Source organism: Salvelinus fontinalis, chromosome 25 (assembly GCF_029448725.1).
Source record: "Salvelinus fontinalis isolate EN_2023a chromosome 25, ASM2944872v1, whole genome shotgun sequence".
NCBI classification, from domain to species: domain Eukaryota; kingdom Metazoa; phylum Chordata; class Actinopteri; order Salmoniformes; family Salmonidae; genus Salvelinus; species Salvelinus fontinalis.
Window position 1 is genome coordinate 22514942 of NC_074689.1, and position 17186 is coordinate 22532127.

The 17186-nt window shown below is 41.3% G+C and overlaps 1 protein-coding gene across 1 annotated transcript in view; it reads left to right on the plus strand.

Annotated features, from left to right (window-relative positions):
- The first annotated feature begins 1598 nt into the window (after positions 1 to 1598).
- The window catches only part of LOC129822998 (aryl hydrocarbon receptor repressor-like), a 166689-nt gene continuing 151101 nt past the window's right edge, over positions 1599 to 17186 (plus strand). The window contains exons 1-2 of the mRNA XM_055881647.1: positions 1599 to 1678; positions 3263 to 3444. Coding sequence (XP_055737622.1) covers positions 1617 to 1678; positions 3263 to 3444 — 244 coding nt within the window. The 5' untranslated portion in view covers positions 1599 to 1616. The remainder of the gene's footprint in view (positions 1679 to 3262; positions 3445 to 17186) is intronic.

The window sequence follows — 17186 nt, forward strand, 5'->3', positions numbered from 1 at the left end:
GTAATTTCATGGGGCATTTAATAATACTGCAATAATACTACACAATGCAAAACACTGTATATAAAATACATATTGGTTTATAGTGGAAAAAACTCCCAACCCCACTTTTACATCAGCACAATAATAGTTTTTTTTCTCCATAAGCCAATGTATTTGATATACAGTGATTTGCAATGTGGCCAACGCAATGGGTGGATTAAAAGGCCTGCAACACTGCGTATGTATTCAGTGCCCCATGAAAATGATACCATGTACAGATTCTACAGACCGTACTGGGTACACTTTTACATCGGCACAAATAATATTTTTTTTCTCTATAAGCCAATATGTACCGCATACTGTATGCAGTATATTGCTTGAGGTGAATGGTCTCACCAGCACTCTGTATTAAACCCGTTGCCCAGCACAAGAGACCCATTTACGTTTTGTAGACTCTATTGAGTAATTGCAATGACATGTATTTGAATTAAAAGGGTGTTTCTTTACATATAGCCTACACAATGGCTTTCAACGTACCAGTATTAGTTTAAACTTTCTACAGAAATTGTATGACTAATACAATATGAAAAATTGAACTACGTTAAATGATCCATCATTTTTTTAACTAAAGGTGGTTGCAATTCTGTGAAATTGTTTTTAAAAAATGGATAATCCCAAAATGTAACATGTCTTTGTAGGGGGACTCTTATTTTGAGAGATATCTTTTTTTCCGCGATCGTACTGCCAGGATGCACATCCTGCTGCCAGGAGAACGGTAAATGAGATCTGTAGTGTGGCGCTTCTGGTGAGATTCCTCCGCTTGCGCTTCTCATAAATGTGTGTGCGTACGCGGTCTGTTTGCGAGGCAGTTGCGTGCGAAGAGCTCCACATGTCGTTCAGAGGAATCCGCCACCTGAAACACGAGGAAGTGAAAGCGACTCAATTGGTTATAAAGCATCAACAACCACATCTGCCTCGAGCATTGCAAACTGATGAAAACATCAGTGCAGACGTCTGGTAGACGTTTGCTGTATTTTCCCGAGGAATTATTACCATTGTCTACTTCGGAAGTACCTTATCATCTATAATATACCCGTTCAATTTGAATGACCCGTCTAACATTATACTGGAATTAAGTAATATTGACAAACCTTCTTGGTAAGTATTTTAACTTTATGTTGTTCCCCATTTCTTCCAAATAGTCTATTTGAGAATGTCTTTCATAGTTGTTTTTATTTGATGTGAATAATCTTAGTGAGAGTTGGCAACTTGTGTTATTATTTATTTTTTGCGGCTTCGTTATATTCACGTTTCACCAGTGTAAACCAAAAACTATTGACAAGATATGAACAAACAACTGTTTAGGCCTAGTTATACCTGTATCCTCTTTATTCCTGTTCATTTGCTTATTGATTATTTGAAATGGCAATAGTCTTCTCAAATTACGTTGACAAATGACTCGATCTTGATAGCATCACTAAACTGATATGAACAACTTTTCCATCAGTTACTTTATGGAGTACAGTATTTTTTATCGGTTCATGTAACTTTTCCGTGTCATATGTTTTTGGGGGCCACTGAAAAGTTTTCTCCATCTTCTCTGCAGCGCACCTGTTACCTTTACGGAGCGCAGGACGATGATACCGCCAGGAGACTGCATGTATGCGGGCAGGAAAAGAAGGAAACCCGTTCAAAAGCAGTTAAGAATCGATTATTTTCCTCGTAACATTTATATTTGACCATGTTGAAAACTGTTTTATGGATTTTATGTGTACTTTTACTTCTGAAGTTTGGATAAACTTTTTTGGGTTGCTCAATACACTTTTACCATGTTTCACTGTGTTGTATTAGCCTGCCTACGTGGTAGCCCAATGGTACATTTAGTTTATTATTTGTGAGATTTTCATATTTCAGTACCATGTATTAGATACATTACTATTACACTACCAAGCAAACATTGGGAAATGTTTACAAATGATTCAAGATATGCATACGTTTGGACAAATGTAAAATGTTATAGATTGTTGATGTGATATGTAGGCTATTTATATGCTATGGCTTTGGGTTGAATTTAGAGCAATTGATCAGTTTGGGATTAATTCAGTTTATGTGAAGGTTACTAATAAATTAATAACACTAGTAATAGTGTAATTTGGAGGTTTTTAGTGACAGGAGACAGAAGTAGTTAGCAGATTCTTGCGGATGCTCGTCGTTCCAAACGTGATATAAAAAAAAGATAATGCGAGGTTCAAATGACTTGTAGGAAACGTGATGGTTTCAAAGGCCAGTAAACAACGATGACTGGTTGAGTAGAAACGCTGGGCTTGCATGCAAGAGAACAAGGGGATAGCTAGTTGACAGAAATCAGACTGCTAACGATGCAGGTCTCTTTTGAACCAAGATGGAGTTTAGCAGACAGGATCGCTCCCTTCCCACGTCCCACGGACCAGGACAGATAGAGGTTTCAGCAAGGGGACAGGGGGAGGAGTAAAGGACACGATCGCTCCCTTCCCATGTCCCACGGACCAGGACAGATAGAGGTTTCAGCAAGGGGACAGGGGGAGGAGTAAAGGACACGATCGCTCCCTTCCCATGTCCCACGGACCAGGACAGATAGAGGTTTCAGCAAGGGGACAGGGGGAGGAGTAAAGGACACGATCGCTCCCTTCCCATGTCCCACGGACCAGGACAGATAGAGGTTTCAGCAAGGGGACAGGGGGAGGAGTAAAGGGGGAACATGTGGTGGAGCTGTATGACAGTTAGGGGGTGGGGGTATGAGTCACTGAACAGGCACGGTGGTGTTTGAGGCTGTCAGCCTGTCTGTGTCTGTAAAGGGTCTCTTAATGGTATTGTAACCCACTTCTGACACCAGTGTAATGAAACAAGTAGGGAGCAGGTCTCGAACCCTCGACCTTCTAGCCCGAGGTCCGGCGCGCTATCGACTGTGCCGCAAAAGCATGCTCAAGCGGCAGAGTCGATTTCCGCGCTTATAAACCCAGGGTCGTTACACTATTATTGATTGATGGCTGTTTGTTTGTTAAAAACTTTCAATGCTGTTACCCTGTTTGTGTGTGTGTGTGTGTGTGTTATATATTAATATGTTGTATTGATTTACATAATGATTCCATGTTCATATTCTGTTGTTATGTGGCTCTGGGCCCTCCTGCACCCTAAAGCACAGTACATCTCTCTGTTAACAGTTGAACCTTTAAAAATAAAAATCAAACAGCTACAAACCGTCACAATAACAGACCCTAACATATGTCCGCTGTGTTTTCACCAGGAAACCAGCGACTGTGAGTGAGAAGTCCAACCCATCCAAGAGGCACCGGGACCGCCTGAACGCGGAGCTGGACCGGCTGGCCAGCATGCTACCTTTTTCCCCAGACATCATCTCCAAGCTGGATAAACTGTCCGTGCTGCGCCTCAGTGTCAGCTACCTCCGGGTCAAGAGTTTCTTCACAGGTAAGAAGACGCTTCTTTCCTAGTAGGGATTAGGAACTCTCAATACAGAAACTACAGTGTCACTGCATGACAAAACACAGAATTACATGACACTTCACAGCCCAACTATGTTAGGGCCCTCTGTTGAGTGTGCCTGTGAGTTGGGAGAGACTGATTAGACTGTAGCTGTTTAATCAGTCTCCCCCAGTTCAGTCTAATCAGTCTCCTCCAGTTCAGTCTAATCAGTCTCCTCCAGTTCAGTCTAATCAGTCTCCTCCAGTTCAGTCTAATCAGTCTCCTCCAGTTCAGTCTAATCAGTCTCCTCCAGTTCAGTCTAATCAGTCTCCCCCAGTTCAGTCTAATCAGTCTCCCCCAGTTCACAGTCTAATCAGTCTCCTCCAGTTCAGTCTAATCAGTCTCCTCCAGTTCAGTCTAATCAGTCTCCTCCAGTTCAGTCTAATCAGTCTCCTCCAGTTCAGTCTAATCAGTCTCCCCCAGTTCAGTCTAATCAGTCTCCTCCAGTTCAGTCTAATCAGTCTCCTCCAGTTCAGTCTAATCAGTCTCCTCCAGTTCAGTCTAATCAGTCTCCTCCAGTTCAGTCTAATCAGTCTCCTCCAGTTCAGTCTAATCAGTCTCCTCCAGTTCAGTCTAATCAGTCTCCTCCAGTTCAGTCTAATCAGTCTCCTCCAGTTCAGTCTAATCAGTCTCTTACAGTTCAGTCTATTCAGTCTCCCCCAGTTCAGTCTAATCAGTCTCCTCCAGTTCAGTCTAATCAGTCTCCTCCAGTTCAGTCTAATCAGTCTCCTCCAGTTCAGTCTAATCAGTCTCCCCCAGTTCAGTCTAATCAGTCTCCTCCAGTTCAGTCTAATCAGTCTCCTCCAGTTCAGTCTAATCAGTCTCCCCTAGCTCACAGACTAATGATTAGACAGTTACTGTCCCTAGATACTGTATGGTTAGTGGTCGACAGATGTGAAGTCAGTGATTTCAGCTGTTGGGCACAGTGTGACAAACTGAGAGCAGTAAGTTCATGATGAAGTTGTTATTCAACTCTGTCAACACTTTGTTCAACACTTTTATAAGCCATAAAATCTGTTCTCCCTACTTCCACTCACGCTACAACCAGCACTGCAGCTGCTATGAATGACTACAGCAAAGTGTTCCAGTAACCTTGTGTTGTTATTATTAGCAGCTTGTGTCTATAATATAGAGGAATATTTCACTTTCTCTGGTCATAGGAGTAACAACATGAATTGGTGCATGAGGCAGAAATAATGCGGTGCGAGTTTCGCCATCAGCTGGAAGACTGTGTTCCCTTTTTCTCAGGAGAACGGAGGGACGGGGAGTCGGGTGATAGGCAGCCTCACCGCTGCTCCCTCCCTCCCCTCAGACTGACCATCAGATGCAGGCTATCAGACCAGTAAAAAAAAGTGAATTATTATGCTAACTCAGCTGTACCTCACAAGTAACACACCGAACGATCTATTACCAGTGTGATCATTTACCAAAATGTTGAAATATATATATTTTTTAATGGTTTGAGAAGAACAGCATCGGCAGGGCAATTCAAGCGTAGCCGATATGCAGTGATAATTAATTGGGCCTATAGCCTACTGCACAAACCTCATTGTTACAGAACTGTTTTTAATTGGTTTATGTTGCAGAGGCTTACGTTTTCTACGTTTTATATTTTATTTTATTGGCGCGGTAGATCTCAGCTTGCATTTTGACTCAGAAAGTGATCATGACTCAGTTGGTGACAACTGCCCTAGACCTATAGTAAATACCATGTCCAGGGTCTCATCCTGCCTAGTCAACGTCTACTCAGACGGAGGACAATACTCTGCCCTAGACCTATAGTATATAACATGTCCAGGGTCTCATCCTGCCTAGTCAACGTCTACTCAGGCGGAGGACAATACTCTGCCCTAGACCTATAGTAAATACCATGTCCAGGGTCTCATCCTGCCTAGTCAACGTCTACTCAGACGGAGGACAATACTCTGCCCTAGACCTATAGTAAATACCATGTCCAGGGTCTCATCCTGCCTAGTCAACGTCTACTCAGACGGAGGACAATACTCTGCCCTAGACCTATAGTATATAACATGTCCAGGGTCTCATCCTGCCTAGTCAACGTCTACTCAGGCGGAGGACAATACTCTGCCCTAGACCTATAGTATATAACATGTCCAGGGTCTCATCCTGCCTAGTCAACGTCTACTCAGGCGGAGGACAATACTCTGCCCTAGACCTATAGTAAATACCATGTCCAGGGTCTCATCCTGCCTAGTCAACGTCTACTCAGGCGGAGGACAATACTCTGCCCTAGACCTATAGTATATAACATGTCCAGGGTCTCATCCTGCCTAGTCAACGTCTACTCAGGCGGAGGACAATACTCTGCCCTAGAGCTATAGTATATAACATGTCCAGGGTCTCATCCTGCCTAGTCAACGTCTACTCAGGCGGAGGACAATACTCTGCCCTAGACCTATAGTAAATACCATGTCCAGGGTCTCATCCTGCCTAGTCAACGTCTACTCAGGCGGAGGACAATACTCTGCCCTAGACCTATAGTATATAACATGTCCAGGGTCTCATCCTGCCTAGTCAACGTCTACTCAGGCGGAGGACAATACTCTGCCCTAGACCTATAGTAAATACCATGTCCAGGGTCTCATCCTGCCTAGTCAACGTCTACTCAGACGGAGGACAATACTCTGCCCTAGACCTATAGTATATAACATGTCCAGGGTCTCATCCTGCCTAGTCAACGTCTACTCAGACGGAGGACAATACTCTGCCCTAGACCTATAGTATATAACATGTCCAGGGTCTCATCCTGCCTAGTCAACGTCTACTCAGGCGGAGGACAATACTCTGCCCTAGACCTATAGTAAATAACATGTCCAGGGTCTCATCCTGCCTAGTCAACGTCTACTCAGGCGGAGGACAATACTCTGCCCTAGACCTATAGTATATAACATGTTCAGGGTCTCATCCTGCCTAGTCAACGTCTACTCAGGCGGAGGACAATACTCTGCCCTAGACCTATAGTATATAACATGTTCAGGGTCTCATCCTGGCTAGTCAACGTCTACTCAGACGGAGGACAATACTCTGCCCTAGACCTATAGTATATAACATGTCCAGGGTCTCATCCTGCCTAGTCAACGTCTACTCAGGCGGAGGACAATACTCTGGTTGTATGTACATTCTAAGTAAATTGTCATCTAGCACGCACGTGCATTTGAACAGGTTATTTTATGTTCATTTGCAATATTTACAAATGTTTGTTTTTATTGACAAGGGGCAGTCAATTACATTTATATACAGTAAATATGAATTATTCTAGCTTCTCTTCACTGCTCTTCACTGTTTCATACTGTACCTTTGTACAAACATTCTTTGGTCTTATCATAACTTTTCTAACTTGTTCTTGTTTTGTCTCCTCCGTTTCTGTCTTTCTCTCTCTCTCTCTCTCTCATAACGGAGCTGTCTTCCATCCAATGTATTTTTTATGCTCTGGGCTTGGACAATAAGTTACAGTGAGTTACAGTGAGTCACACCAGTAGAGTATCAACCAACAATCTGGAATAATTTAAAGCGGGAAAGATGTTTTTCCTCTCTGCCAGATAATGCTCTCTTTCTCTTTTAAGTCGTTGCTTTCCCCTCAAGTCTCTGGTGCATTCAAACAATAGCAGAAACAGACGAGTGCATTCCAGCAGCATCTATCATCAGAGTTTTTTTTTGACTGTCTGGTTCTCTCTTCTCTCTCTCTGATCCCTCGTTACTCCCCATCCGTTTCATAGCTCTCACGACTAATTCCGAGGCTTTTCTCAATTGGCCTAGTCCAGGTTATGTGTAAGTGGTATAAAAACCACTTGACAGATAGAACTCAATGTGTGTCTAATGATGGTGTTTAGTCTAGTTTTCTGGGTATAACGAAAGGTGTCCCACAGTGGTCAGTTCTGGGTCTTGTAGTTTCGCCTGTATACGTTAACAATATTGGTGTGTGGATTTCTGAGAAAAAGAGATCAGTTTGGTCTGTTTTGAGTTGGGGCTGTAACACAGTAGGGTGTGGAATGAGTCAAGGGGTTTCAATGGTTTCTGAAGGTGCAGTAACATTCATGTGATGAATGAATAGGGTCTCCTAAGACTTTCCATGCCCATATTCAGCAATACACAGTTGTGTTTGGCTCACTTGCAACGTCAGGGTTGTGGGTTCGATTCTCACTGGGGACCAGTAAGAAGAAAAGCACTAACTACTGTAAGTCGTTCTGAATAAAAGTGTCTGCTAACTGAAAACAAAATAAATAACTAAAGGGAGATATCATCCATCTTTAAAAAATAGAAGAAGAAATAATGTTGGATGTCTGTAGAGAACTGTAACCTGCCCCCGTCCGCCGATACTGTTGTGTATTATATTACCTCACTACTGTTGTGTATTATATTACCTCACTACTGTTGTGTATTATATTACCTCACTACTGTTGTTTATTATATTACCTCACTACTGTTGTGTATTATATTACCTCACTACTGTTGTGTATTATATTACCTCACTACTGTTGTGTATTATATTACCTCACTACTGTTGTGTATTATATTACCTCACTACTGTTGTGTATTATATTACCTCACTACTGTTGTGTATTATATTACCTCACTACTGTTGTGTATTATATTACCTCACTACTGTTGTGTATTATATTACCTCACTACTGTTGTGTATTATATTACCTCCACTACTGTTGTGTATTATATTACCTCACTACTGTTGTGTATTATATTACCTCACTACTGTTGTGTATTATATTACCTCCACTACTGTTGTGTATTATATTACCTCACTACTGTTGTGTATTATATTACCTCACTACTGTTGTGTATTATATTACCTCACTACTGTTGTGTATTATATTACCTCACTACTGTTGTGTATTATATTACCTCACTACTGTTGTGTGTATTATATTACCTCACTACTGTTGTGTATTATATTACCTCCACTACTGTTGTGTGTATTATATTACCTCACTACTGTTGTGTATTATATTACCTCCACTACTGTTGTGTATTATATTACCTCACTACTGTTGTGTATTATATTACCTCCACTACTGTTGTGTGTATTATATTACCTCACTACTGTTGTGTATTATATTACCTCACTACTGTTGTGTATTATATTACTTCCACTACTGTTGTGTATTATGTTACCTCACTACTGTTGTGTATTATATTACCTCACTACTGTTGTGTATTATATTACCTCACTACTGTTGTGTATTATATTACCTCATTACTGTTGTGTATTATATTACCTCCACTACTGTTGTGTATTATATTACCTCATTACTGTTGTGTATTATATTACCTCACTACTGTTGTGTATTATATTACCTCACTACTGTTGTGTATTATATTACCTCCACTACTGTTGTGTATTATATTACCTCACTACTGTTGTGTATTATATTACCTCACTACTGTTGTGTATTATATTACTTCCACTACTGTTGTGTATTATATTACCTCCACTACTGTTGTGTGTTATATTACCTCACTACTGTTGTGTATTATATTACCTCCACTACTGTTGTGTGTATTATATTACCTCACTACTGTTGTGTATTATATTACCTCCACTACTGTTGTGTATTATATTACCTCACTACTGTTGTGTATTATATTACCTCCACTACTGTTGTGTGTATTATATTACCTCACTACTGTTGTGTATTATATTACCTCCACTACTGTTGTGTATTATATTACCTCACTACTGTTGTGTATTATATTACTTCACTACTGTTGTGTATTATATTACCTCACTACTGTTGTGTGTATTATATTACTTCACTACTGTTGTGTATTATATTACCTCACTACTGTTGTGTATTATATTACCTCACTACTGTTGTGTATTATATTACCTCATTACTGTTGTGTATTATATTACCTCACTACTGTTGTGTATTATATTACCTCCACTACTGTTGTGTGTATTATATTACCTCACTACTGTTGTGTATTATATTACCTCCACTACTGTTGTGTATTATATTACCTCACTACTGTTGTGTATTATATTACTTCACTACTGTTGTGTATTATATTACCTCACTACTGTTGTGTATTATATTACCTCACTACTGTTGTGTATTATATTACCTCCACTACTGTTGTGTGTTATATTACCTCCACTACTGTTGTGTGTATTATATTACCTCACTACTGTTGTGTATTATATTACCTCACTACTGTTGTGTATTATATTACCTCACTACTGTTGTGTGTATTATATTACCTCACTACTGTTGTGTATTATATTACCTCACTACTGTTGTGTATTATATTACCTCACTACTGTTGTGTATTATATTACCTCATTACTGTTGTGTATTATGTTACCTCACTACTGTTGTGTATTATATTACCTCACTACTGTTGTGTGTATTATATTACCTCATTACTGTTGTGTATTATATTACCTCACTACTGTTGTGTGTATTATATTACCTCACTACTGTTGTGTATTATATTACCTCACTACTGTTGTGTATTATATTACCTCACTACTGTTGTGTGTATTATATTACCTCACTACTGTTGTGTATTATATTACCTCACTACTGTTGTGTATTATATTACCTCACAACTGTTGTGTGTATTATATTACCTCACTACTGTTGTGTATTATATTACTTCCACTACTGTTGTGTATTATGTTACCTCACTACGGTTGTGTATTATATTACCTCCACTACTGTTGTGTATTATATTACCTCATTACTGAACTACAATCTGTGTTCATTGTTTTACAGAAAAGCTTAATTGACCTTACATTAGTATTGAATGAGGGTGAATTATATGTTGTTTTCTAGGTCACACAAAAATGATTCTAATGATTTAAGCATATATACAGGACCTTGGATGGTTCCCACATTGATTGTGTCTCTTCTTACAAATATCTAGGCATTTTAGATAGACGATCAGCTTTGAAAAAAAAGAAAGTTAATTAAGAAGCTGAGAATGGATCCTAACTTCAGTGGAATGGAGGGCGTAATGAAGAAGTCATCATTAGTATGAATAGTTATCCTAATTTAGCCTGTTCCTATCTGTGGCAGTGGTGAGTAGATTAGATGTGATTTGATGCTTGGGTCTATTTAATGAGATGAGTTTGAGCTCGGCGTTAAGCAGCCTCCTCCTCATAGTTCGACCGTTCTCTGAATTTAACCTAGTCATCTCTTATTTGTTACACGACTTTCTCCTAAAGATGGCAGGAATAGAACTACACATAAAAGTGACTGACGCCTTTGTCTCTGCTTTCTTCTGTTATATCTAGTGCTTCTTTATAGGCCCCAGTCAGCCAGTCAGAATAGTAAGGGGCCATCTTCCTGGTCATTGCTAGGAGGGATCTAGCTTTTGTCAAATTAACGTCAGATTTGACTTTTCGTAACATGTTAAGATATCTTACGCAGCAGGTTAGAGAATTAATATAGCAGGTTAGGATAATTAGTTAATGTTAGGAAAAGGGTTAGGGTTAGCTAAAATGCAACAAACATTTTTTGACAAAAGCGAGATCCCTTCTAACCATGATCCATTTTCCTCCCCACCACTAAGGGGGATTGTGGTCACAGAGGAGGGAGAGGAGGATGGAAGAGGAGAATGGGAGGAGGTGGAACAGGAGGATGGTAAAGGAGGATGGGAGGCTGCTACACAAATCAGAAAGCCAAAATGTTGCCTAGCCTGCCCCTATGGTATGATTAGGTTTGCCTCGATTACACATATTAGTCAGGTCTCTAACCTACAATAGAGGCTCACAAATCTAGGACTGCACGTTATAGGCAAATAATGAAATTCCTATTCTTTTCACAAAATATTGCAATTGCGATTTTTTTACTTGCAATATAGATCAAAACACTCGGTTGAACTGTTGGAGTCATATAAATACAATTTGTTTACTGATTCAATGGTTGGTGTTGTTTGGCATGACAACTAATGTCAAAGTTCTGTGACAGGGTAGGAACCAAGGTGTTGGTCAGAGCTTCCCAGGGGACCCTTATTACATTCAAATGTTATATTCATGATGTTTGCAGCCTCTTGAATATGGATATTGCACATGTCAATATTGCAATTCGGATTAAAATTTGATTAAAGATGCACTCTGGAAATGTGTATAATTTAGTAGTTTTGAAAGTGTTGCTCACAAACCAAAGTAGTCCTCTTTTTTTGTGTACCTCGTCATCCAATTGTGTACTATGTCATTAATTTAATTTGACATGTTACGAATTTAGCAATTTATGTGATAGCGAGTTTGTTGTGCTTAAGATCCCGGAGTGCATCTTTAATTGTGCAGCCCTACCCAAAACTTATAAAAAAAAACCTTCTGACCATAATAAAGCCTATTGAACCAGTCTGTGACCCAATAAATAAACAAAAACATATGTTTAGCCATAATGCAAAAGTCACTGTCCATGATCCACTGTTTGAGACCCACACCTCCCTTCCCTCTGCACCTCTACAAAACCCGTTGTGGCTCTGTCTCTGTGTGTTGTCAGAGCAGAGAGCTGTAATCCTCTGTCTCTCTGTGTTATCAGAGCAGAGAGCTGTAATCCTCTGTCTCTGTGTGTTATCAGAGCAGGGAGCTGTAATCCTCTGTCTCTCTGTGTTATCAGAGCAGGGAGCTGTAATCCTCTGTCTCTCTGTGTTATCAGAGCAGAGAGCTGTAATCCTCTGTCTCTGTGTGTTATCAGAGCAGGGAGCTGTAATCCTCTGTCTCTGTGTGTTATCAGAGCAGAGAGCTGTAATCCTCTGTCTCTGTGTGCTATCAGAGCAGAGAGCTGTAATCATCTGTCTCTGTGTGTTATCAGAGCAGGGAGCTGTAATCCTCTGTCTCTGTGTGTTATCAGAGCAGAGAGCTGTAATCCTCTGTCTCTGTGTGTTATCAGAGCAGAGAGCTGTAATCCTCTGTCTCTGTGTGTTATCAGAGCAGAGAGCTGTAATCCCATTCATGTTTTATGGCGGGTCAAAGCCCAGGGTTAATTAGTAAACTATTTAAATATTTACAATGGGATTAATAAAACATCCTGTTTGGTCTTGGTGCTTCCATTGTCTTCATTTCTCATTCCACTCTGCTCTGGCAGTGTAGCCCACAGAACAAGTTTCGAGATCGTTCAGCCCTAATAGAGCTCTGTGCTGCTCTCCAATCATACAGGAATGTGCTTACTACCGTATATTAGAAAGGGTAATTGCAGACAGACCCATATAATGTCTAGGACACACATTGCTTCTGTAAAGATAACATTAGATGCATATCTCTGGGTTTCTACACATGCGTTTTACAGGTTTGCCATCAAGTTGTAGGTCCTGTACTAGGTTTGGGGCTGGAAACACTAATGTTGTGGGTTCACCTGTGTAGTATTTAGGCCTACTAAATGTTGCCTGTGTGTTAATCTCTAAAATATCTGCTGAGTGACTAGTATGACGTAACACAGTGAGTTCACATTGTTCCTTGTCCTCTGTGCTATCCGCTATCACGCTATCACGCTATCCGCTATCAGCTATCACGCTATAACTCAGATGTGACTATGTTTTCCGTTATCAGATTTTTTTTAGTGCTGGTAATGGCGTCCAGCCATCGAAGTCAATAGGGCCTGTAATGACAATCAGATGGGTTGAGCTCACTCTTCAGCCCTGAGCCCAGTAATAAAGAATCCCTCTTCTCGGCTTTCCCCTCCTCTGATCAGTCTTGGGAATCTCATCCCTGCTAACTAACTGCAAGCTTCTGAAAGGCTGCAGGAAAGAGAAGGGGCCTATGCTGAAAAACTGGGGGGATCATTGAAATGGATCCACTACACCGAAAGGCATGTATTTTTGGAGTCATGAAATGTTCAATCCAAGGCAAGACACTTATGCCATGTACTGTAGTTACGTAAAAGGATTTTAGTAACCATAACAACAATAGGTTAAGATTCCCTTTCAGACATGATATCTGGGCAACATAATGAAACGTGTGACAGAATAAAGGGATGTTAGCCTAGAGATACAGTACAAAGATCTACAGTATCTTGTTTTTACAGCGAAGAGAGATCAGTGTGGCTGTGGGGGATTTCACAGCGTTGGAAGCGCAAGACAAGGTTAGTGTCCAGAGAGAACGCCACACACAATCTAGCACAGGGGTGTGTAATTCCAGTCCTTCAGGGCCTGATTGGTGACACAGTTTTGCCCCCCAGCGAACACCACCTGAGTCCAATCATCACCTAATCACGATCTTCAGTTTATAATGCAATGTGATTAATCAGCTGTGTTTGCTGGGGATGGGGGGGGGGGTGGGGGGGGGGTGTGTGACACCAATCAGGCCCTGGAGGCCTGGAGTTGCCCACCTCTGCTGTAGGTGGGAGCATCAACGTTTCTAAAATGTGAATAATATCTCACAAGAGACCCTTTACCCACCAAAGTGTTGCAATTGCTCAAATAAATGATGGAAAATAATCCAAACTCACTGGGCACCCCACTGGTTGAATCAACATTGAATTGAGGTCTGTGCCCAGTGGGAAGTGTTTAATGTCCACAGGTCTTGAGTTGGTGACATTCAGGCTTGTTCTTTCTAGTTGGCGTTTACTCAGAAAGGCCCGTTTGATTTGATTTTGATTGATTTCTTCTAATTCCTTGTGTTCATGCAAAGCAAGCAGCTAAAAATCAGACGTTGATATAAAGCCGTGCTCATCATGGCTGACTGATCAGCTTTCCTTTGTGCCTGTCGTCACCCCCCACGGGCCTGGCACGTTGGACTCACGCCCATTCACACCTCCTCCCTGCCCCTCCCTCCTCTGGACGAGGACAGGCATTAGGGCAGAGGGCTAACGGGGCAAAAGGGAACCTCCGAATAAGACAATTCCACGTCACGTTTCCTTTTTTTTTTTGCCACCTCTGGTTATGTCTGTCACTGAGGGTTGATCAAAATACAAACCTGGGCGTGTTCGTAGAGTGTCTCAGTTGGCTGACATTTATCAACACAAGAGGGTCATTTTTTATTTTCAAATCAGTCTGTTTCCGGGGCTCTCTTGAGATGAAGTATCCCGCGCTGAAAGATACGAGACTGAGTTGTGAAACATAATCCAATCTAGAGATGTGATCAATTTAAGCGAGGCGATAATCTCCCCTTCTAAACTGCTGATAGTGTTGTAGATGTCTAACGGAGTCACACTTAGCCTTAGTGGATTTCTGAACTTCCAATTAAAACATGACGATCATGTAAGGAGGTGTGTTTGCCTATCTAATGTAGCCAGTGGGATCAGGTCAGGCCTCTATATCACATTTCATGCTCATTTTAATTTCTGGACCATATGTTTCATTAGCCCCATCTGTCAGTGTGGCTTTGTTTGGGCTCTGTTTAGGCTCTGTTTAGGCTCTGTTATGGCTCTGTTTAGGCTCTGTTATGGCTCTGTTATGACTCTGTTATGGCTCTGTTATGGCTCTGTTTAGGCTCTGTTATGGCTCTGTTATGGCTCTGTTATGGCTCTGTTATGGCCCTGTTATGGCTCTGTTATGGCTCTGTTATGACTCTGTTATGACTCTGTTTAGGCTCTGTTATGGCTCTGTTTAGGCTCTGTTATGGCTCTGTTATGGCTCTGTTTAGGGCTCTGTTTATACTCTGTTTAGGCTCTGTTATGGCTCTGTTATGGCTCTGTTATGGCTCTGTTATGACTCTGTTATGACTCTGTTTAGGCTCTGTTATGGCTCTGTTATGGCTCTGTTATGACTCTGTTATGGCTCTGTTTAGGCTCTGTTATGGCTCTGTTATGGCTCTGTTATGGCTCTGTTATGGCTCTGTTATGGCTCTGTTATGGCTCTGTTTAGGGCTCTGTTTATACTCTGTTTATACTCTGTTTAGGCTCTGTTTAGGCTCTGTTATGGCTCTGTTATGACTCTGTTATGTCTCTGTTATGGCTCTGTTATGACTCTGTTATGACTCTGTTATGGCTCTGTTATGGCTCTGTTATGGCTCTGTTTAGGCTCTGTTTAGGCTCTGTTATGACTCTGTTATGGCTCTGTTATGGCTCTGTTATGGCTCTGTTATGGCTCTGTTATGGCTCTGTTATGGCTCTGTTTAGGCTCTGTTATGGCTCTGTTATGGCTCTGTTATGGCTCTGTTTAGGCTCTGTTATGGCTCTGTTATGGCTCTGTTTAGGCTCTGTTATGGCTCTGTTTAGGCTCTGTTATGGCTCTGTTTAGGCTCTGTTATGACTCTGTTATGGCTCTGTTATGGCTCTGTTATGGCTCTGTTATGGCTCTGTTATGGCTCTGTTATGGCTCTGTTATGGCTCTGTTTAGGCTCTGTTATGGCTCTGTTATGGCTCTGTTATGGCTCTGTTTAGGCTCTGTTATGGCTCTGTTTAGGCTCTGTTATGGCTCTGTTTAGGCTCTGTTATGGCTCTGTTATGGCTCTGTTATGACTCTGTTTAGGCTCTGTTATGACTCTGTTATGGCTCTGTTATGGCTCTGTTATGACCCTGTTATGACTCTGTTTAGGCTCTGTTATGGCTCTGTTTAGGCTCTGTTATGGCTCTGTTTAGGCTCTGTTATGACTCTGTTATGACTCTGTTATGGCTCTGTTATGGCTCTGTTATGGCTCTGTTATGGCTCTGTTATGACCCTGTTATGACTCTGTTTAGGCTCTGTTATGGCTCTGTTTAGGCTCTGTTATGGCTCTGTTATGACCCTGTTATGACTCTGTTTAGGCTCTGTTATGGCTCTGTTTAGGCTCTGTTATGGCTCTGTTTAGGCTCTGTTATGGCTCTGTTATGGCTCTGTTATGACTCTGTTTAGGCTCTGTTATGACTCTGTTTTGTGTTGAGAGGTCCAACAGCCTGTACTGTAAATGTGCTATCTACGCTTTATCTGTGATCCTTAATGAAATAAATAATATATTATAATGAATCCAACATTAAAAACCTTAGGAAAGCTTTACTTTTTCTGATCAGTGTGTTGGCTTCACACGCAGACCTGTTGACATTAGACAAAGTCTATTCAGACCTGGCGGCGTGCCAGAGAGTGGGTTGTCTGTAAAACACAAAGGGGTGTGACTAATTGTCAGGTACTAGTTGACATGAAACGAAGGACCAGTCCATGTAGTGGTTAACCTCGTCCCAGGTCTCTTTATGTTGTCTTGTTAACTTCTATGGTCATTTGCATGACAGCACAAACAAACCTGGGACCAGGCTATGTAACTGTGGCCTTTCTGCCACAGTGCAACACTTACCAAAGCAGGAAAGTGCTTTGGTAAGACATGTCTGCCACTTTTGTCCTCAGCTCTATATGTGGGTGAAGAATGAGGAAGAGGATGTCTCCAGGAACCTTAACCTCAATGTACGTCAGCAATACGGCCAACCGTCGGGCCCTAGACGGGCTCTGGTTTTAATCACGCCACAAGATCACGCTAAGGCCCTTGTGTCCTACTAAACTATTTTACCTTGAGCTCGTCAATCAGGAAGTCGCATCATACATATGAAACCTCTGGCCAGAGAAGCACCTTAGTTTACCGCTGTAGAGTACAGTGATGCTTCAACAGCATGTTTGTGGACATGGGATAAGGCAGACAGGACAGTACAGACAGTGAAAGTCTGTGTCAGTATTTGCTATTGGGTTGATGGGTACAGGATCAAATGTGTTTCCACAGCATAAAAGACACAGCACTTACAACATATAGACTCACAACACAGAAGAAGAGTGCGCCGTACTGTTTCATAGATTGA